Below are 22,718 nucleotides of genomic sequence, written 5' to 3'. Positions count from 1 at the left end.
ATCAAATGCAGGAAAGTTCTTGAACTTAACCAAGAGCCCGCCTTCGGACTTTACCTTTCTTCGTATCATTATGTGCCAAAATCTGTTCAGGAACAAGGATCTCCTCGTTTTCTTCCACTTTGGGTTGCTCATCAGGCTCCCCATCATCAGGCACATCACCCTTAACAGGTTTCAAGAGACTCACATGCAATGCACTGTGAATCCTCCAAGTATCTAGCAGTTTCAATCGGAAGGAGACATCATTTATCTTGTCAGTAATCTGGAAAGGTCCGTAGTATCACATACTAAGCTTTGGAAAAAGCCTCTCCTTTCCCTTTTTCTTTCTTAGACGTGCCTTCTCAAAACTAAGAGCACCCAATCATCCTTCTTCAGTTTCAAGTCGCGACGATGGCGATCCGCTGCCTTTTTCTGTCGTTCTTGAGACTTTTGTAAAGTCTCGCGAACCTTGGCAAAAGCCGTATCCAAATCTCGCGAATATTCATCCGCTTCAAATTTCTTATCTTTCGTGCTCAGGAAGAATGGAACCTTCGCAGCAGTTTCAACAATCTCACATGGCGTCTTCCCCGTCGAAGAGTGTATCGTGCTATTGTAGGCAAATTCCACCAAAGATAGTTTCTTTTCCCATTGAGTCTTCTGATCCGAGATACAAGACTTCAATAAATCTAAAATCACTGAATTGGCAATCTCAAATTGCCCGTCAGTCTGCAAGTGGAACGATGACGAGAACTGCAACTACGTGCCAATGTTCTCCCAAATTGCCTTCCAAAACCAACTCATAAATCTGGGGTCTCTGTCGGAGACAATCGTCTCAGGCGTGCCATGTAATTGGAAAATCATCGTGATCATTCTGCATTCTCGGGAGATTAAAAAAAAATGAAATCCATTTCAATATTTTCCCAGGGGCGGGTGGGTATGGGTAAAGACTGTAACAATCCCTGTGCCTTATGCCTGTCAAACTTGACCTTCAGGCATACCAAGCAACTGCGCACAAACTCTTCCACATCCTTCTTCAGTCTCCGCCAAAAGAAATCTCTCTCTACCCCTTTCATGGTGGTAGCAATGCCGCGGTGACCCGTAAAAGGTGGACAGTGGCAATCAGTCATAACCTTTTCCCTCAACGGCTGTGTAACTCACAACATAGTCTTTTTCATCAAGTAGCCTTCCCGAAGAGAGTATCCAGCTACTATCTCCCCATCCCGTATCCGTGTGAGAATATCTGCAAAATCTGTATCTGTGGCACACTGATCGACCATATCCTCGAAGCTCCTATGATGTATCGCTGAAATAGCTAGAACCAACGGTTTTCGAAACAAAGCATCTGCCACCACATTCTTCTGTCCCTGCACATGGACAATCTGGAAGTGGAACTGTGACAAGATGTTCACCCACCGCATCTGCTTTTCCGAAAGCTGCTTCTGTGACAAGAAGTAGCGCAAACTCTGATGGTCTGTAAAGACAGTAAAATCCGCTCCGAGTAGGTAATGCCGCCACTGAGTAAGAGCGTGGATAACCGCCAAAAGCTCTTTCCCATAGATCTGTGCTGTCATCTCCGGCCTAGAGAACAAACGGCTCTCGTAAGCTATGACATGGCCTTCTTGCATCAAGACCGTTCCCAGAGTACGACCACAAGCATCACAACATACTTCAAATGACTTCTGCAAGTCCGGCAAAGTCAAAATATGGTCCTGTAGTCAATTTCTCTTTCAATGTCTGAAAGGCAGTCACCTCTGTGGGTCCCCACGAAAAAGGTACTCCTTTCTGTGTCAAGGTATGCAAAGGGGAAGCAACCTCTGCAAACTTTCGTATGAACCGCCTGTAGTACGAACACAGTCCCAAGAAGCTTCTAACTTCATGGACATTCCTCAAATCGGGCCAATCACGGATAGTCTCTATCTTGGCCGGGTTCATTTGCACTCGTGCTGTTGACACAATGTGTCCCAAAAAGTGTATCTCTAGTAGGAAAAATTCACTTTTCTTTGCATTAATCACTAACGTGTGATCTCGTAATGCCTGAAAGACTTGAAGCAGATGATCTCTGTGTTCTGCCTCATTCTTGGAGAAAACAATGATGTCGTCAAAGAAAGTGCCAACAAATAGCCTGTACTCTCGAAAAATCCTGTCCATCATCCGGTTAAATGTCGCAGGAGCATTGGTTAAGCCAAAAGGCATCATCAAAAACTCAAATAACCCAAAAGTCGTCCGAAAAGCTGTCTTGTAGACGTCTCCCGGTGCTATTCTGATCTGATGATATCCACTCTTCAAGTCAATCCTGCTAAAGCATGAAGATCCCTGTAACCTGTCGAGTATATCATCAATCCTAGGAATCGGAAATCTGTTCTTGATGGTGATTTCGTTGAGAGTGCTATAATCGATGCACATTCTCCAAGATCCGTCTTTCTTCAAAACCAACAACACTGCAGAGCAATACGGTGAAGTACTAGGCTGGACAAGACCCTTTTCCAAGAGGTCTTTCACTGAGTTCATAATCTTTTCATTCTGTACTCGGCTCACACGGTAAGGTGGCCGATTCGGTGGCGTGCTTCCAGATATCAGATCAATGGTATGATCTTCAGGTCCTCTCAAAAGCAATCGGCATGAGCGTGGAGAAAAAAAATCTTGGCGTTCTTTTCTTCAGGTCAAAACATATTGAACTTTTATCCATCGTTCAGTTCTCCCAAAAGAATGAGTAAGAAAACTGAAGTTCTTCAAGTACAATCTCTAAGCCCTTCATTTATCAAAGTCGCTTTCTCGGCCAGGTAGTCAACCACGGCGTAGTTCTTGTGGTACCAAGGGATCCCGAGTAGAACGTCACTCACGTGCCCTGAACACCCCTGTCATTGCAAACGAAGTTTGCCAATGCTCGGTGTAATGGCAACATCCCATCCGGGTGCCAGTCGAACTACCTCCGCCTGTGGCATCAGTTTGTCGGGCGTAGTTCCAAATCGAGCCGCCAATTCCAAGTGAAAAGAAGTTGGCCTTGACTCCTTCAAAAGAGCTTCCTGATCCTTCACTTTGCCCCAAAAAAAACGGCAAAGTTTGTACTTTCATTCATTTGATTCGGTGCAAGTCCCACGCCATGTGGTACCAGTTCTGCTTTTCTATCTGCCTTTTCTGCCACATTCCTCAGCTGCTCTCGAACGCTCAGGCCTGTTGTCGTCTTTATTATTCTGTTCTTTCTATGCCTTATTAGGGCACTTCGCGGAGATATGTCCCTGTTCCCCGCATCCAAAGCACTTCCCCTCTCTGATGAAGCGAGCTCTCTCCTCAGAAGTAAGCTTGGGTCGTGCATCATTTTTCTCGAGGTTGCTCTTTTTCTTTCTACTTTCATTCCGAGAAGTCTTTTCGGCTCGTTGTGTCATGGCCTCATCTGTGGGGTAGGTCAGACTGCCAGAGTGAATGGTAAAGCCCCACTTCGCATGACTCATCAACTCCTGAATAGAAGCTGACTTCTGTTCCAAGCAGTGATCTCGGATCTCTGTAGGTAGACCCAAGGTAAACTGCTCAATCTGTTCTCTGAACGAGATCTTCTTGAATGAAGAGGTGGGTAGAAAAGAGCTCCAGAATCTTTCACAGTAAGAATTCACTGTATCGCTCTTGGTCATCCGGAGATGGTTTCAAGCAACTCGTATATCTCGCTCAAACTCTTGAGTCAACCAAGAAGAAATAAAAAGCCTCTTGAATTTCAGCCATGTAACTGGCACAGTCTTGCTTAATAGAAGCGTGGACCACCAAGTGCGAGCATTCCCCTTAAAGTAAGAGGCAGCTCTCCGAATCTTGGAGTGCTCTGAATAGCGTCCTCCCGCGAAAGCGATGTCAAACTGCTGTATAAAAGACAAAGCCTTCGAAGTATCAGAGTATCCCGAAAAAGTATCAAACTTAAGTGCTTGGCCACCTTCCTTAAACTCTCGAACTTTCTTGCTTTTATCTTCGAGAAAGTCATACTGGTTGGCTTTGTAAAAATTCCTCTTGTTCGGATAAAAGTTTCCGTTGTCAGAGTCTGAACTGTCCGTAGACGAGTCCTCTGTAGAAGTGTCAGTCTCTGGGCAAGATTTAGCCTTCTTTGCCTTTCTCTTGCCCTTTCCAAAGCGTTGCTTCTTGCTTCGCTTTTTACCTTTTCTGTCTTCTTCGCTCGAATCTAAGCTACTAGAAGAACTGTCAGAAGAAGAAGAAGAAGAAGAACTGGGTAGGTCTTTAAACTTGACGCGCTTCTTCAATTTCTTTGCCTTGTCGAATGTCGACCGACGACCCAAATATCCCGGGAAGTCAGTACCTTTGTTCTGCTTTTTGCCGTGCTTTTTGCCTTTCTTTTGCACGTCGAAAAGCTGAGCAATCCATGCATCAACCACGTTCTCCAGTTCCTTCTCTGTATATTTCTTGGAGGCAGAAGGTTTCTTGAGAGCGGGTTTCGGGAGTGGTGTTGTGGTTCTCTGCAACTCCATCTGTACCTCTTTCAAAGAGGTCTGGTTCATATATTTTGCCATCTTCGGGTCCTTGGCAAAATTGAGCATCATCTTTGTTGCATCGCCAATCAATTGACGACGCTCCATCTCTCTTTGCTCCGCCTGAGTAGGCCGAGGCGGGCCATACTCTCTGTCTGAATCTTCGTTGTGATCCCAGCCCGCATCTCCAGATGCAGAGGGAGTCGACTCATCATTGCCTGAAGCCATAGGTGCCGCGGAAAAAAAAAATTGGGGATCGGATTTCCCGTAGAAGAGAAATCGGCCGTGCTCTGATACCACTGTAACAAACTTGGACACTCCAAGTCAAGAATCAACCGCGACAGCACGAAATAACCACTTCAAAACAATTCACAGATCACAATAGATTTGCACTGGCCCGACGGAGTTCCGTGCCTAGAGATATTGGCCCCAAAGACTGGCGCCCCTTTCGGTATTTCTTTGTGTATTAATCAATCATCAAAGTACAAGAGAGCGGTTAGGGTTTCACTCTCAGACTCTGCGTCCAGATGCTCTGAGAAGTGAGGCCCTCACCACTAATTTTAAAGGTTACAAGGGATGCCCAAAAGCAGAGCCCCAAAAGCTTTTAAAATCAAAAGCATCAGTTCTCTCTCTCTCTCTTAGAGAGTCTTTTCTTTTTTTCTTTTTTTTAAAAGCAAAAGCAAAATTCGCGTCGCTCATCATTTTCCCCAAAAAAATAATAATAATAATAATAATCCGCCTCCACGATTTCCGGAAATTAGGGTTTTTGGCAAAATTTAGGGTTTGCAGGAATTTTAGGGTTTCTGTTGTCCGCCACGTCATCACTTTGTGACAGCCTGCCACGTCATCAGCCAGCACAAAACACGGAAATCCTTACAACCTGCCACGTCATCATGTCAGCGCAATTTTTTAAAATCTGCCACGTCATCAATTTTTGCATGTATGCGGGTCCTGCTTTATTTTAATCCCTTTATGTCACTAGGGCCCCATCGGACGGGGTCCCCATAAGTTGGCAGGACTTCTTCTTCTGCTACTTGTTCTTCTTAGGGTTTAAGCCCCTCGGCCGGCATATGTAAGTTGGCCCCATTCTTTAGGCTTTGTGTCACAAAGTGATGACGTGGCGGACAGCAGAAACCCTAATTTCTGCCAGAAACCCTAAAATTCCTGCAAACCCTAATTTTTGCCAAAAACCCTAAATTCCGGAAATCGCGGAGGCGGATTATTATTATTAAAAAAAAAATTTGGAAAATGATAAGGGACGCGAATTTTGCTTTTGCTTTTTTTTATAAAAAAAAAAAGAGAAAAGACTCTCTAAGAGAGAGAGAGAACTGATGCTTTTGATTTTAAAAGCTTTTGGGGCTCTGCTTTTGGGCATCCCTTGTAACCTTTAAATTAGTGGTGAGGGCCTCACTCCTCAGAGCATCTGGACGCAGAGTCTGAGAGTGAAACCCTAACCACTCTCTTGTACTTTGATGATTGATTAATACAAAAAAAGAAATACCGAAAGGGGCGCCAGTCTTTGGGGCCAATATCTCTAGGCACGGAACTCCGCCGGGCCAGTGCAAATCTATTGTGATCTGTGAATTGTTTTGAAGTGGTTATTTGGTGCTGTCGCAGTTGATTCTTGACTTGGAGTGTCCAAGTCTGTTACAGTGGTATCAGAGCACGGCCGATTTCTCTTCTACGGGAAATCCGATCCCCAAATTTTTTTTCCGCAGCACCTATGGCTCAAGGCAATGATCAGTCGACTCCCTCTGCATCTGGAGATGCGGGCTGGGATCACAACGAAGATTCAGACAGAGAGTATGGCCCGCCTCGGCCTACTCAGGCGGAGCAAAGAGAGATGGAGCGTCGTCAATTGATTGGCGATGCAACAAAGATGATGCTCAATTTTGCCAAGGACCCGAAGATGGCAAAATATATGAACCAGACCTCTTTGAAAGAGGTACAGATGGAGTTGCAGAGAACCACAACACCACTCCCGAAACCCGCTCTCAAGAAACCTTCTGCCTCCAAGAAATATACGGAGAAGGAACTGGAGAACGTGGTTGATGCACGGATTGCTCAGCTTTTCGACGTGCAAAAGAAAGGCAAAAAGCACGGCAAAAAGCAGAACAAAGGTACTGACTTCCCGGGATATTTGGGTCGTCGGTCGACATTTGACAAGGCAAAGAAATTGAAGAAGCGCGTCAAGTTTGAAGACCTACCCAGTTCTTCTTCTTCTTCTTCTTCTGTTCTTCTAGCTCCTCGGATTCGAGCGAAGAAGACAGAAAAGGTAAAAAGCGAAGCAAGAAGCAACGCTTTGGAAAGGGCAAGAGAAAGGCAAAGAAGGCTAAATCTCGCCCAAAGACTGACAGTTCTACTGAGGACTCGTCTACAGACAGCTCAGATTCCGATGACGGAAAGTTTTATGCGAACAAGAAGAATTTTTACAAAGCCAACCAGTATGACTTTCTCGAAGATAAAAGCAAGAAAGTCCGAGAGTTTAAGGAAGGTGGCCACTCGATCAAGTTTGATACTTTTCAGGATACTCAGATGCATCGAAGGCTTTGTCTTTTATACAACAGTTTGACATCGCTTTCGCAGGAGGACGCTATTCAGAGCACTCCAAGATTCGGAGAGCTGCCTCTTACTTTAAGGGGAATGCTCGTACTTGGTGGTCCACGCTTCTATTAAGCAAGACTGTGCCAGTTACATGGCTGAAATTCAAGAGGCTTTTTATTTCTTCTTGGTTAACTCAAGAGTTTGAGCGAGATATACGAGCTGCTTGGAACCATCTCCGGATGACCAAGAGCGATACAGTGAATTCTTATTGTGAAAGATTCTGAAGCTCTTTTCTACCCGTCTCTTCATTCAAGAAGATCTCGTTCAGAGAACAGACTGAGCGGTTTACCTTGGGTCTACCTACAAAGATCCGAGATCACTGCTTGGAATAGAAGTCAGCTTCTATTCAGGAGTTGATGAGTCATGCGAAGCGGGGCTTTGCCATTCACTCTGGCAGTTTGGCCTACCCCACAGATAAGGCCATGACACAACGAGCCGAACAGACTTCTGGGAATGAAAGTAGAATGAAAAAGAGCAACCCAGAGAAAAAAAAAAAGATGCACGACCCAAGCTTACTCCTGAGGAGAGAGCTCGCTTCATCAGAGAGGGGAAGTGCTTTGGATGCAGGGAACATGGACATATTTCCGCGAAGTGCCCTGATAAGGCACAAAAAGAACAGAATGATAAAGAGGACGACAGGTCTGAGAGTTCGAGAGCAGCTGAGGAATGTGGCAGAAAAGGCAGATAGAAAAGTAGAACTGGTACCACATTGCGTGGGACTTGCACCGAATCAAATGAATGAAAGTACAAACTTTGCCGCTTTTTTTGGGGCAAAGTGAAGGATCAGGAAGCTCTTTTGAAGGAGCCAAGGCCAACTTCTTTTCACTTGGAATTGGTGGCTCGATTTGGAACTACGCCCGACAGACTGACGCCACAGGCGGAGGTAGTTCGACTGGCACCCGGATGGGATGTTGCCATTACACCGAGCATTGGCAAACTTCGTTTGCAATGACAGGGGTGTTCAGGGCACGTGAGTGACGTTCTACTCGGGATCCCTTGGTACCACAAGAACTATGCCGTGGTTGACTACCGGGCCGAGAAAGCGACTTTGATAAATGAAGGGCTTAGAGATTGTACTTGACGAACTTCAGTTTTCTTACTCATTCTTTTGGGAGAACTGAACGATGGATAAAGGTTGAATATGTTTTGACTTGAAGAAAAGAACGCCAAGATTTTTTTTTCTCCACGCTCATGCCGATTGCTTTTGAGAGGGCCTGAAGATCATACCATTGATCTGATATCTGGAAGCACGCCACCGAATCAGCCACCTTATCGTGTGAGCCGAGTACAGAATGAAAAGATTATGAACTCAGTGAAAGACCTCTTGGAAAAGGGTCTTGTCCAGCCTAGTACTTCACCGTATTGCTCTCCAGTGTTGTTGGTTTTGAAGAAAGACGGATCTTGGAGAATGTGCATCGATTATAGCACTCTCAACGAAATCACCATCAAGAACAGATTTCTGATTCCTAGGATCGATGATATACTCGACAAGTTACAGGGATCCTTGTGCTTTAGCAGGATTGACTTGAAGAGTGGATATCATCAGATCAGAATAGCACCGGGAGACGTCTACAAGACAGCTTTTCGGACGACTTTTGGGTTATTTGAGTTTTTGGTGATGCCTTTTGGCTTAACCAATGCTCCTGCAACATTTAACCGGATGATGGATAAGATTTTTCAAGAGTACAGGCTATTTGTTGGCACTTTCTTTGACGACATCATTGTTTTCTCCAAGAATGAGGCAGAACACAGAGATCATCTGCTTCAGGTCTTTCAGGCATTATGAGATCACAAGTTAGTGATTAATGCAAAGAAAAGTGAATTTTTCCTGCCAGAGATACACTTTTTGGGACACATTGTGTCAACAGCACGAGTGCAAATGAACCCGGCCAAGATAGAGACTATCCGTGATTGGCCCGATTTGAGGAATGTCCATGAAGTTAGAAGCTTCTTGGGACTGTGTTCGTACTACAGGCGGTTCATACGAAAGTTTGCAGAGGTTGCTTCACCTTTGCATACCTTGACACAGAAAGGAGTACCTTTTTCGTGGGGACCCACAGAGGTGACTGCCTTTCGGACATTGAAAGAGAAATTGACTACGGGACCTATTTTGACTTTGCCGGACTTGCAGAAGTCATTTGAAGTATATTGTGATGCTTGTGGTCGTAGTCTGGGTGCAGTCTTGATGCAAGAAGGCCATGTCATAGCTTACGAGAGCCGTTTGTTCTCTAGGCCGGAGATGACAGCACAGATCTATGGGAAAGAGCTTTTGGCGGTTATCCACGCTCTTACTCAGTGGCGGCATTACCTACTCGGAGCGGATTTTACTGTCTTTACAAACCATCAGAGTTTGCGCTACTTCTTGTCACAGAAGCAGCTTTCGGAAAAGCAGATGCGGTGGGTGAACATCTTGTCACAGTTCCACTTCCAGATTGTCCATGTGCAGGGACAGAAGAATGTGGTGGTAGATGCTTTGTCTCGGAAACCGTTGGTTCTGGCTATTTCCGCGATACATCATAGGAGCTTCGAGGATATGGTCGATCAGTATGCCACAGATAAAGGTTTTGCAGATATTTTCACACGGATACGGGATGGGGAGACAGTAGCTGGATACACCCTTCGGGAAGGCTACTTGATGAAAAAGACTATGTTGTGAGTTACACAACCGTTGAGGGAAAAGGTTATGACTGATTGCCACTGTCCACCTTTTACGGGTCACCGCGGCATTGCTACCACCATGAAAGGGGTAGAGAGAGATTTCTTTTGGTGGAGACTGAAGAAGGATGTGGAAGAGTTTGTGCGCAGTTGCTTGGTATGCCAGAAGGTCAAGTTTGACAGGCATAAGGCACAGGGATTGTTACAGTCTTTACCCATACCCACCCGCCCCTGGGAAAATATTGAAATGGATTTCATTTTTTTGATCTCCCGAGAATACAGAATGATCACGATGATTTTCCGATTACATGGCACGCCTGGGACGATTGTCTCCGACAGAGACCCCAGATTTATGAGTTTGTTTTGGAAGGCAATTTGGGAGAACATTGGCACGCGGTTGCAGTTCTCGTCATCGTTCCACTTGCAGACTGACGGGCAATCTGAGATTGCCAATTCAGTGATTTTAGATTTATTGAAGTCTTGTATCTCGCATCAGAAGACTCAATGGGAAAAGAACTTACCTTTGGTGGAATTTGCCTACAATAACACGATACACTCTTCGACGGGGAAGACGCCATGAGAGATTGTTGAAACTGCTGCGAAGGTTCCATCCTTCCTTAGCACGAAAGATTAGAAATTTGAAGCGGATGAATATTCGCGAGATTTGGATACGGCTTTTGCCAAGGTTCGTGAGACTTTACAGAAGTCTCAAGAATGACAGAAAAAGGCAGCAGATCGCCATCGTCGCGACTGGAAACTGAAGGAGGATGATTGGGTGCTCTTACTTTTGAGAAGGCACGCCTAAGAAAGAAACAGGGAAAGGAGAGGCTTTTTCCAAAGCTTAGTATGTGATACTACGGACCTTTCCAGATTACTGACAAGATAAATGATGTCTCCTTCCGATTGAAACTGCCAGATACTTGGAGGATTCACAATGCATTGCATGTGAGTCTCTTGAAACCTGTTAAGGGTGATGTGTCTGATGATGGGGAGCCTGATGAGCAACCCAAAGTGGAAGAAAACGAGGAGATCCTTGTTCCTGAACAGATTTTGGCACATAATGATACGAAGAAAGGTAAAGTCTGAAGGCGGTTCTTGGTTAAGTTCAAGAACTTTCCTGCATTTGATGCGAAGTGGATGGAGGAGGAGGACCTAGCAGATACTCCTCGGATTGTGAAACTTTACCTCGATGTTTTGGTTTAGCATAGTCTACTCCAAACGGAACCCAGAAACTCAGCTTGGCCGAAGATCTGGTGCAGTGGGATGCACAAGAGGGGAGTTACTCCGCTCCTTTGTCAACAGATGCCTCGATTTTGATACTAAAGTCACTGATGTCTCTTTGAGCTTCAGGGATACTGAGAGCTGACAGTATTCTGCTGGATGACTTTATGAAATGGAATTCCTGATTATGATACTGATTTGTTCTTGACTTCTTGTGAGTGCAGGAACTGATAGACGAAATGACTGCAGCATTTTGGTCTACTTGATCTCGAATAGACATGGTTGCAATAGGGGTTAGTCAATCGGACATCGATGAGGTCCCGATTGGACCTAGATGTGATTGCTAGCTACATTGCCGATAAATCATGGTCTAAGATCCGAATGAATGTTGAATGTCATGTGATGTCCTGTGATGTCTGGTGATGTCCTGTGATGTGACTGTCGATTTTGTACATGTGCTAGATGTGCGTTCCTAGTACGTAGGTACTAACAGTCAGTGTCTACTAAGACGGTTTATGGCTTTTGTCGGTTTTGCAGGCGTAATCACGGTCGATTACAATGCTTTCAAGAGGGGGGTATGTCACAAAGTGATGACGTGGCAGACAGCAGAAACCCTAATTTCTGCCAGAAACCCTAAAATTCTTGCAAACCCTAATTTTTGCCAAAAACCCTAAATTCCGGAAATCGCGGAGGCGGATTATTATTATTTAAAAAATTTTATTTTTTATTTTTTTTTGGAAAATGATGAGCGACGCGAATTTTGCTTTTGCTTTTTTTTATAAAAAAAAAAGAGAAAAGACTCTAAGAGAGAGAGAGAACTGATGCTTTTGATTTTAAAAGCTTTTGGGGCTCTGCTTTTGGGCATCCCTTGTAACCTTTAAATTAGTGGTGAGGGCCTCACTCCTTAGAGCATCTGGACGCAGAGTCTGAGAGTGAAACCCTAACCACTCTCTTGTACTTTGATGATTGATTAATACAAAAAAGAAATACCGAAAGGGGCGCCAGTCCTAGGGGCCAATATCTCTAGGCACGGAACTCCGCCGGGCCAGTGCAAATCTATTGTGATCTGTGAATTGTTTTGAAGTGGTTATTTGGTGCTGTCGCAGTTGATTCTTGACTTGGAGTGTCCAAGTCTGTTACACTTTGACACATCAGCAGTTTGTGACATCTCCCCTTCTTGAAAGAGAGTAATCGCAGCATATCTACAAAACAACTTAAGTTAGCTCAAAAATTTCTGAGGGGCATTCCGAGGGACAATCAGTTTGCTCTTTTTATTAAGGAGTTAACTTCTCCTTTCTGCTCTTTTGATCAAGGAGTTAGCTTCTCCTTTCGGCTGTTTTGATCAAGGAGTTAGCTTCTCCTTTCTGCTCTTTTGATCAAGGAGTTAGCTTCTCCTCTCGTCCAGATCGGAACTCTTGATATTCCGGTGTAGTAAAAATAGCCATCACGCCCAGACCGTACTGATCTTCCACAGGTGTCTTGATGCACTAAAATTACATACCCAGGCAATCTCATCCAATTAGGAATATTCAGTAGTTGGCACATCACAATGCAACACAAATGCTCACATGCATATTATAAGACATAGAAACATAAAGCCACCGATGAACACTCCTCCCGCATAACCTAACAAGGTCCGGGCCGGGAGATATTGAACGACTCCCTCATCACTCCTCCTGCATAACCTAAAAAGGTCCGGGCCGGGAGATATAGAGGCCTTTTACAACCAAACGCTCCCCAGACCGCAGCCTACGGCATTTGGAGGTGCTGAGAGTAACCACTACTCGACTTCTTAATACTCCTCCGCATAACCATCAAAGTCCGGGCCAGGAGTCACAACAACAATTATTTTACAAGCATACAACCAAACGCTCCCCAGGCATCGGCCTGCGTCGTTACGAATCAAACAATACCAAAACAGTATTTCTCACTTCTCCACTCGGGAGTAAAATCATCAGTCTGTGAAACCAGTATTAAAACTAGAGTCAAACATTTCAAATCGGCATCAAGACAGGTTCAAAGAAGATATCATCCATTTCAAACAAAGTTTCAAACAATACTTTCTCAAACAAAGTTCAAAAGTATCTAGCTATAAAACAACTAGAGAGTTCATTCAGGATTTTGTTCGGACAACTGAACTTTAAGGACGACCGGCTTGCCCTTCTGCATCACGGTGATGGTTCGGTTCCAGACCTAGAGAGTCGCGTCATTCTTGTCATGCCAAGGCATTCCTAATAGAACGTCACAATTGCCCAACTTCATGATGTGGAAATCAGCTTTTCCATGATAATATTGAATAAATACTGGAAGAGCACCAATGAGCGGTAATACTTTCTGAGTTTGCTCTGTGGCTAGCTCAGCTTCAATTTCTCCACCCTCTGCATCATAATCGAAGTGCATCTGCTTTAAGAATTCTGGATGGATGAAGTTCTCTGTAGCTCCGGGGTCAAAGAAAATAAGGGCTTTGAAGCCATTGGCTTTGCCATATGCTCGACACAATTCATTTGTACTCTCAAGGCGTATGCCATAAATATCAAGAACTAGTCCAATAGAGGGTCTAGCTCTCTTAGCAGGAGGGGCGGTGGGGTTCTATCGACCGTTGATGTGGGCATCGGCTCCTCTGGTCCATCACTGCGTTTGGGACAATTAGGATGATTATGCCCTGTTTGAAAGCATCCAAAGCATCGGCCTTCTTGTAGTAAGGTGTCTCGTTGTTGAGGCATCAAACGAGGCCTTTGCAATTAGCTTTCCCTTCATCAGTTTGTAGCCGATCGCGGCATGGTCCATAAGTTCTTGCATGGTAGAGACTTGCTTGGATAGACAATATACCTGCAATGGTGATGGTAGTCCAATGGTGTATCGCTCGCATTGGGCCTCCAAGGGAACAGATCTAAAGAAGGACACCGGAAGGTACACGTCGAGAAACCTTTGGTTATATTCGTCCATGGTTTCAGTGGCAAGCATTTTCAAGTTGCCCCCCACTGCCAAAATCCGGACTTCAAACATCGAAGTCATGTAACTACGTGCAAAAACTGTCTTGAAAGCTTACCAGGTCCTTGGAGCATGCGGCTGTGTCGCGATTGAACTCCACCATTGCATAGCATTATCTTTAAGAAATCCCGCTACTCAAGAAATCTTTGATTCTTCTGTCTAGTTCCCTATAGCATAGATGTTGTCGAATTGCAGTAGGAACTGCAATGCTTTCTTGCGATCTTTCACTCCGGAAAAATCCATCATCTTTGAAATCTTTGGGTTGGTTAGGCGCATATCCCGGGTATGGATAATAAGGGTATCCATATGGGCTCCAACCATTGTAGCCTGGTGGCGGTGGTGGTGAAGGTGGGGGCAATGGCGGTGGCAAAGGCGGTTGCACTCGATCAGGGTCAGATGGTTGCACCATATTCTTGAAGACTCCTCCGATTGGGACAGACGGCTGAGAAGGTTCCCGATTGAAAACTCTTGTACTTTCTGGTGCCGGAGAAGGAGGTACCACCTGGGGCATCAGAGGGGGTAACATGTAGTTCAAAAATTGTTGAAAACTTTGCAGCATCGGAAGATTCTGTTGAGGATGCCACGAAAGAATGTTGTGGAGTTCGTTGAGCAAAAACTGCAAATATTTTGCTGAATCCATGAATTCTAAGTCTTGGGTTTTTTATGGCTTATGCCCTGTAAGACAGCGATGAAGACGGGAGCGCGCCCGATGCGCAATGAAGTAAGGGTGGGAGTGGCTAATAAGTCCGGGTTGGAGGGCAAAGATACCTCGAATAAAGCTCTATCTGCTCTTTTGTGGGACCGGTATGCTTTCAAAAAAGCACACGCCTGATGCTCTGATACCACTTGGCGCCCCTTTCGGTATTTCTTTATATTGCATCAACACAGTACAAGCCGGTACTAGGACTCTACACCTTCTCCAAGAAGCATGCCAGAGAATGAGCCCTAGCCTCATATTTAAAGGCCCTTGGCTTGAAAAGCAGTTACAGTAAAAAGCCTTTAAAACTCAAAAGCTTCTGGTCCAAAAGCAAAGCCAAAAAGTTGCCAACGCAATTTACGAAAATCCGTACAGCCTGCCACGTCATCATGTCAGCGCAATTTTTGGAAATCTGCCACGCCATCACTTTTTGCGTGTGTGCGGGTCCTGCTTTATTTTAATCCCTTTATGTCACTGGGGCCCCATCGGACGGAGTCCCCATAAGTTGGTAGGACTTCTTCTTCTGCTACTTGTTCTTCTTAGGGTTTAGGCCCCTCGGCCAGCATATGTAAGTTGGCCCCATTCTTTAGGCTTTGACACGTCAGCAGTTTGTGACAAATGTCAGGTGCAACGGAATTGAATATGGTGAAGATCTAGTTTTACACTTCCACAAATCCTTCAACTTCCTCCCTTGTGTTAGTGATTCCTATTAGCTTCAATGATCGTTCCTTTTACTTTCCCCTTGAAGAGAGGTGTTGAGAGAATGCAGTAGAGATATATAGAGGGAGAGAGAAAGAGAGAGAAGAGAAGAGCGACACCCGATGGGGTGCCAACCAAACCTCTCAAGGGGCCCCACACTGTTACCGATGTGGCGGTTGCTTTTTATTGCGTAAATGGAATGTACACACAATGCAATACCTCAATGCAGAGTCTACTGACTTGAATGAAGAGAATTGCCGCGGTGATTCCTTAGGAACAAGCACCTCCAGGGCTGATTTGATGCACCTTGGATCCTTCTCGATGTGGGATTGCGGATGACCACCAAGGGTAGATCTGGGGCTGATTTGCACTCCCGATGTGAGAGGAATGAAGGGCTGAAAGCTGGATTCAAAAACACAGAATTGCAACGAAAAATGCAGTAGATGCTCGCATAAAACAGGGCTGAAAACGGAGACCTCAATGACGGTAATGATGGGCAGCAATGCAGCACTCAATACCAGCGAGGGAATGGCCGAGGGGAGTCTTGATGGGCTGCCGAAGTACCGACCGCAACAAGGAATCCGGGAGAACAAATTCAAGCACGTTTCAGCGACGGAATGGGCTGAAAACTGAAAACGCTGATGCTAGGGCTGATCCAATGAGGATCTGCAAAAGAAAATGCTGGCTGATTTGGAGCAAAAAACGCTGGGCTGGTTTGCTCCCTTGCTAGTGCCAGGGCAATCTACAACTTGTTCCAACTGAGAGCTCACTTGGTCCCTTTATAGGTGAGGGATGGGCCTTAAGTAATTATTAAGGCCTAGGTAGGACAAGTGTCTACCGGATCACTCAACAAATAAATTATAAAAATAAAAAATTGAGCCAAGGGGGTCTAGATTGGGTGAAACTGTCGCACATCCGCCCACCTGGGACTCATATCGACGCGGGGAATGGCTCGTTGAATTCCTCTATCCTAGAACTACATGCATGTCATGCCAGATGCCCACTGTAGTGTAATAACATCTGTCAAAATGCGTATACAAACCATTCATGCAAGAGGGTTCCAAAACTAGAAAATGGACTTGTTCGGACATGCAAGTCTTGCGAACAAGCTCACAAAATTGCCAGTACTAATCCTTCTAGGATTCTAGAAATCCCTATCTAAGAAGAAGAAGAAAATTGGCTCTGGAAGTCAATGAAGCATGTCCGCGTGGCACACAGAGCCATGTGCACGTGACAGGAGTTGCTAGAGTTACTTGAGAGGCAGGTTCCAGGATTGCCAGTCTTTCCACGGGATCAAAAGCTGGATGCCAACAACTACCAAGATTGGAAGGTGCTTACGGAGGCGGTATTAGACCTACGACCTTGTCTTGATGGTGCATGATGAGATTGAACAGCCAAAGGCTCCTACCACCCTTGTTCTCTTTCTTCCAAGGAGTTGGAGATGCTTGCAATATATTAACGCTCTTGGCATCGGCTTAATGCAAGGATCAGCTCTTTCATCTTCCCTATTGTACAACAGGCTCGGAAACCCATGCTAAACCAAAGACAAACTTTTATGTAGCTTCTAGTGGGCACGTAAGTACTAAACTAACTTCACACCTTGTACAAACTGTCCATCCGTACAAAAATCTTAGAAATCATCCTTGTCCCGCTGGGATGGGTACTACCAAGTCATCACTTTGTAACAATATATAGGAGTCGATTTTCAGACTATGAATATGGACAAGGTACATATTTCATTTGGAAGAGATTGGCTTTGGGAGTTGGAACCTTCCTTAAAGAGAAGTAATCATCATAACAAACCAAGGTATAAACGAAAATATTAATGTAAGCGAGACGAACCAAATACAAAATCCATTCCAATGAAGTTCAAAGGCTGATAGCCAAGAAGAGTCTTCACCTGTAAAAAATACTTTCCTTTGAAAGTTCCTCTTTTACTTTGTGAGTCTAATCTAGGTAGTGATATGTCTCATTTGTCAGTAGTTTTAGGGATGCTATCCTACTTCATGGGCTGAGAAACAAACTAACTATTCTCCTCAAAATACACTGAGATGCAATATGCCAAAAGCTCCTTACTATTACACAGTTGAAGTCTCTAAGCTCCTTCAGCCCTTCATGCATAATTGAGTACCCTGAAAAAGCAGCTGCAAAATAGAATCTAGTGCAGTCATGTAGCCAATCTTACTAAAGGCCTCAGCAGAGTGTTAACAGACCTTCACCAGGGCCAAGGACCACAAAATGTCTGGCCCATCCTGCAAATCACATAGCTGATTTGTAAAACTACACCATTTTTCCTCTTTGCCCCATATACTTGTGCTTGTCTGTGTTTCATAAAAATATTTGCAATGTCCATTTAATAATCATTTACATGAAAACAGTTTTCTTTCTCTGAAACATTTAATGTCTCGCATTACAGACTCGTATATAAGCCACACTATAGGAGATTCAAAAACGTGCAACTAGAGTGCAAACAAAAGCTGATAAGGGCAGAGAAAGACTTGTATAACCCATTTGAGATACTAGTAGACAATCAATCATCAATCTCAGCGTAATAACACAGAGACGCTTAAGACCAGAGGTTCACAGCAGACACACTGACAATACATACAACTAAACATGTCATGAAATTCAGAACTACACTAAAATTCTTAATCTTTCCCCGGATGTGCAATACATGATGCATGTGTTTTAGAAGAAGCTTACCAGTTGCGCCCAAGGATATCCTCTGCTCTATAACCAGTAATAAACTCGAATACTGTATTCACATAGATAATGGGGTGGTCTGGCTCCAAGGCATCTGTGACAACAAGCCCGCAAGGGCTCGCATGAAGAAGCATTTCAAGTCGTCGAGTTGGTCGTCCAGCCTCACTGCTTACAAGAGAGGCCACATTTTTTTGCTCAATGTCTTCTGACAAGTCTGCATCTCCAAGAACCACGTCAGAATTATCAGAGTCCCTATCCCAAAACAAATCAACATCCGCATGTGCCATATCTCAAGCTCAACCCATTTCCTCAAGTTTCAGGCGGGGCTACTAAAGCTCATTCTGCTGTAAAGCCAAAACTGCCTGGAACAGGACATGCTAATTACTTGATTTGCAAGGTGCAGTAAACCTCGAATGTTTTCATACAAAGAGCATATGCTGTCGAACCTGTTCAACCATCTAGTTCATCCATTCACCGGACAATCAAAGTCTGACAATTCCGTCCACATGCCGTCAATCTTTGCTACCTGTCCATAGTAGAGTATGTTGTACAGTTTTCATATGTCTCTGTAGCTTTGAGGCCGTCTAACTGCAAAATTGATGCATGAATCAAGAACCCAAAGATCAGAAACAGGCTGAAATGAGATCTCTAAGCGCAGAAACGCTACTCTCTCTCTCTCTCTAACTGCAGCTTGCAGCTGTACCTTGCTTCTCGCAAATCTCCATATCAGAGAAATATCTGGGCTTTGAGCAAAAGTTCCCTTCCAGGTGGAATTGAATTAATTGAACTTTTCACTTTTGTGTCCTTTTGGCCACGTTCAGTGTTCACGCCTTGCCATTTTTCCGCGCAACACAGGGGGGGGGGGGGGGGAGCTCTTTCCCAAACTTTTACACCTTGTTCTTTATATTCTTTTTACACTTACCCACTCTAGATCCTAGCCACTCTTAACATTGAACTTTGTTTCCCTTTGGTATTCGGTGAATTGCCCACAATGTCTTATTAATGTCAGTTTCCACAACCACCAAGCCACTCTCTTGTTCTTGGACAGCCCGACTGTGGATTCCATTTGTTGCTATGAGGCTTCTACGATTTTGTGGAATGTTTTGTGTGAGATACTCAAGTCGATGTGTAGCATTCTCCTCCTCATAGCTAACTATTGCATCCTGTTTTCACTTTCTGGCTACTGTAATATTATCTCCATCCATTGTCGGTTGACTATAGAGTGGTGTACCTTGGAACCCATCCTCAATCTCTCTGGCAATAGCAGTTGGGTCTAGTACTCAGCCTTGTTGAGCTCGATGTGTAAGTTTTTCTACACAAGGCCCAGCTCCATGATATCTACCCTCGACAAAAGCTAGCATCTTGACACTTTGTAACAAAGTGTTTGATAAATTAGACACGCATGCATCGTACAAGTTCAGCATTTTTTTGTTTCCCTCGCCGACAAGCCAGCTTGTGTGCTGTGTTTCTGCAAGGTTTGTAGTCAAAAGGAACAACAGATCATCCACCTCCTACAAAAAATATATATATTTTTAGGAATTGCATTTCCACAATGAAATATATGACTCCCTTCAAAAATTATTTGGCAATATTTACCCCAGAAAGTGTTTTCTCCAGTGAGGGTATCATACATACCACCAACTTAGCTAACAATCCATTTGCAGCAAGTTACAATCGGACACTTTAGTAGAAGCCCACCAAGCTTGTATAGTCCTGTACAATCTTGTTGTCTCTTCTTCACTCCTTGCACAGTGCCATAATTCACACAAATTCTTGTGCTCATCCTGGAAACTTTTATGCACATATTGCATGGTGTGAATGTGCAAGCTTTGCTCCTAATGAAACAAGCAGGAGCATTCCCTTCCTTCCATAAGATTGTCAAATAGCTTTCCAAATTGCTCCAACCTCATCATCCATGAATCCCCTAAAATCAGTCGAACTATGTTCTCTTTCAGCAGCATCGATTTCATCATTTCCCAGAACAGAATTTGAGCTTGGTGTCTTGGAGAGGCAGTTGGTGTGGGTCAAATAGAGAAGAATTCAAACTTGCCTAAGCTTCATGGAAGCAGATTGCCTTTTAGTTGCTTTTTCATTGCAGTTTTGGAAGTATATGATGGCAAGGATGCTCCTTTGCCTCATGTTCCCTCAACACAATCAAATGACTACTTTGAAGAAGGTAGAGAAAGTATTGTTGCATGGCCAAAGAGCAATTTGGTAATTCCATGGTTCATTTATTTGATAATAGACTATCAATTGACTGTCAAAAGTTTTCTTGTTGATCGATCATTGCTATGTTGTTTGTTTCTTAGCGAGTTACCAAAATTGCAAGGAAAGAACTAGAAGAATTGTCCCCATCTGCTAGTGTGTCTCTATCCAAGAGCATGCATGTCCGTCAATGTCATCTCCACCTGCATCGGATTCTGAAAAAACGAAAAAGACAGCAAAAGGCAAAGCAAAAGTGCAGGAAGAACATCATCTGGATTTGTGGTCAATATTGACAATTCCAATGAGGAGATCGATGATAGAGAAATGGAGGCATATATGACAACATGGGCTAATTTTGAAGGTGAATTTTCCATCAACAAAGATTTTACAGTTCGCCAAGCATGTTATCAAAGCATCTTGGAAATTTAACTTAATAGATTCTAAGATGAAGGAAACTATGACAATTGTGAAGTTTGGTCTTTGACATAAATTGTGATGTGCAGGTGGAGCATGAATATCCACTTCCTTGGAGGCTGGTCGCTTTAAGATCCTTTTGAAATAGGAAAATATATTCAGATCATGAATCAAAATTGATCCCTTTTGACATGTGTGTAGGACATTGCGTGCAATCTAGTGGACCAACCGCCCAAAGTGGATAACGGAGGAAAGATTGTACGGGTTGGCATGTACAAACCTTCCAGTTGACAAAAAAACATTCTTTCTTCGTGCAATGTCCTCTAGTGATTTGACAGATGTTAAGAGTTTGGACATACCTCAAACAGGTGGGTACATTGGATATCATTGTTGCTAAAATCTCTGCACATACGAGGAAATTGATTGACATATATAATCTCTTTGTTGACACAAGCAAATCTATTCTCTTTTAAGAGTGGGTACAGATAGAAGTGTTTTTTATCTTCCATTATTAAAGAGCCATATAACATATACACTAATATCTGCAGTATACATTTAAAATTAATGCCTGGTTTAGACCTGGATTCGTTCATTGAGGAAGCTAAACTGATACATAGGGGCAAGACCTTTGCTTATCAGCTGGGTGTTACAAAAAGAGAAATACAGTTTGAGGTGTACAAGGCATTGGGTGATGCAAGAAAAATATGTCTTTGAAGGTGTGTGCAACAAAAAAAATGAATAGAGTAAAAGCATTACAATTTGCTACTTACAATGCTATTGCTTGTGCTAGATGGTTGCGGAAACGCAAGTTCAACATAAAACAGGTCAAGAGCTTGCATAAAATGCTCGAGATTGAGAAAGTAGAGCCCCAATGCAGATGGCCCGCAACTTCAAGATCAAAGTTTACTAGGATTTACCCTAGTTCTTGGAGTATGGTGAGGGATGCTTCCATCCGAACGAGGAGAAGGCACACAACGACGATGTGAAGGATAGGGAAGAAATAGCACGTAGAGGTACACAAATATCCGTTGCGGTAGAGTCGTGTGTGCAAAGGCCTGGGGGAGATGGATTTGAGACAACATCTCACGTACCATAGTCGATAGCTTCAACAAGACATAAGACATAACTATCCAAACATTCGAGTTGATTGTAAATAGCCAGCACAACATTGCTTTGCAGATAGAGCATTCAAGGGAAGCATCCGGTTTGCAAGGATTGGCTTGTAAGATGGAGAAATGTGAGTATCATTGGCAAGTGTCCATATGGTTGTAAATCTTCATTCTCTTTAGTTGATGTGTTTGTGGTGATCAGGAAAAAGAAGTGGAATGTCTGCAAAGAAAGTGATAGACTTCGAAATGAGTCTAGAAACAGAAATCTTGCATGTATCTGTGCTACCATTGGTTACATATTCATCAACCGGTAAGTGTCGTCCTTGAACGTGAGTTGCGGTCTGTTTCATAATCATGCTTGATCTGATTTAAGGTTTCTACAGATAGTGATAGCGACCATATTCACATTATTCATTTCAGTTTGGACAAGATAGAGGTGACTTGAGGAATTCTCTGGCATAAGAAAATTAATTTCTGTGTTCATATCTTCAGTATATTGTTTTTGTTAGATTATCTTTTGAATAATGAGATGTTCTTTTTCTCAAGTGGTCTGATCTTGTAAATAAGTGGAATTTTTATGTTCCTATAAACTTATTCGTGTACTGTGAGAGAGATATATGGAGTTGTTTGTTTTTGTGATCAGTTGAAATTTACGTATGCCCCCGTGCTCGTGAAGCTAATAATTGAAACATGCAAACATGTGTTGTCTTTTGCTAACCTCTAACCATCCAATCGCCACTATGTACAAGTGTTTGTAGCACCAACCATCTTTTGGTGGAGGGAGATTTTAGCCCAAAATTAGGGAATAAATCACAAAGTACATGGAGAGTGCTTTTTCAATATATTTGCAACATACTTCATTTTTTCAAAAAAAGCTCCCTCCAAAAGCTCTCTCCGTTTCCCCACTCAAAAAAGTCGGAATGTCTAGAGTAGTGAATGTAATCAAAGTGAATCCAAGATTCTCATTTTCTATTATTAAAT

General features: G+C 43.6%; 1 protein-coding gene across 4 annotated transcripts in view; it reads right to left on the bottom strand.

Annotated features, from left to right (window-relative positions):
- Positions 1–18,849, bottom strand: part of LOC147461085 (adagio protein 1-like) — a 36,673-nt gene extending 17,824 nt beyond the window's left edge. The window contains exons 1-2 of one of the 4 annotated variants that reach the window (XM_086508720.1): positions 18,713–18,849; positions 18,010–18,597 (exon numbers count right to left, since the gene is read on the bottom strand). In XM_086508720.1, coding sequence (XP_086364846.1) covers positions 18,010–18,296 — 287 coding nt within the window. In that variant the 5' untranslated portion in view covers positions 18,297–18,597; positions 18,713–18,849. The other 3 variants (XM_086508721.1, XM_086508722.1, XM_086508723.1) reach the window with 3 other exon arrangements.
- Positions 18,850–22,718: the final 3,869 nt, after the last annotated feature.

The sequence above is a fragment of the Adiantum capillus-veneris genome, chromosome 3, assembly GCF_014529385.1.
Source record: "Adiantum capillus-veneris isolate H3 chromosome 3, ASM1452938v2, whole genome shotgun sequence".
NCBI classification, from domain to species: domain Eukaryota; kingdom Viridiplantae; phylum Streptophyta; class Polypodiopsida; order Polypodiales; family Pteridaceae; genus Adiantum; species Adiantum capillus-veneris.
Note: the sequence above shows the minus strand (reverse complement) of the source record. Positions and strands in the feature narration are given on the sequence as shown.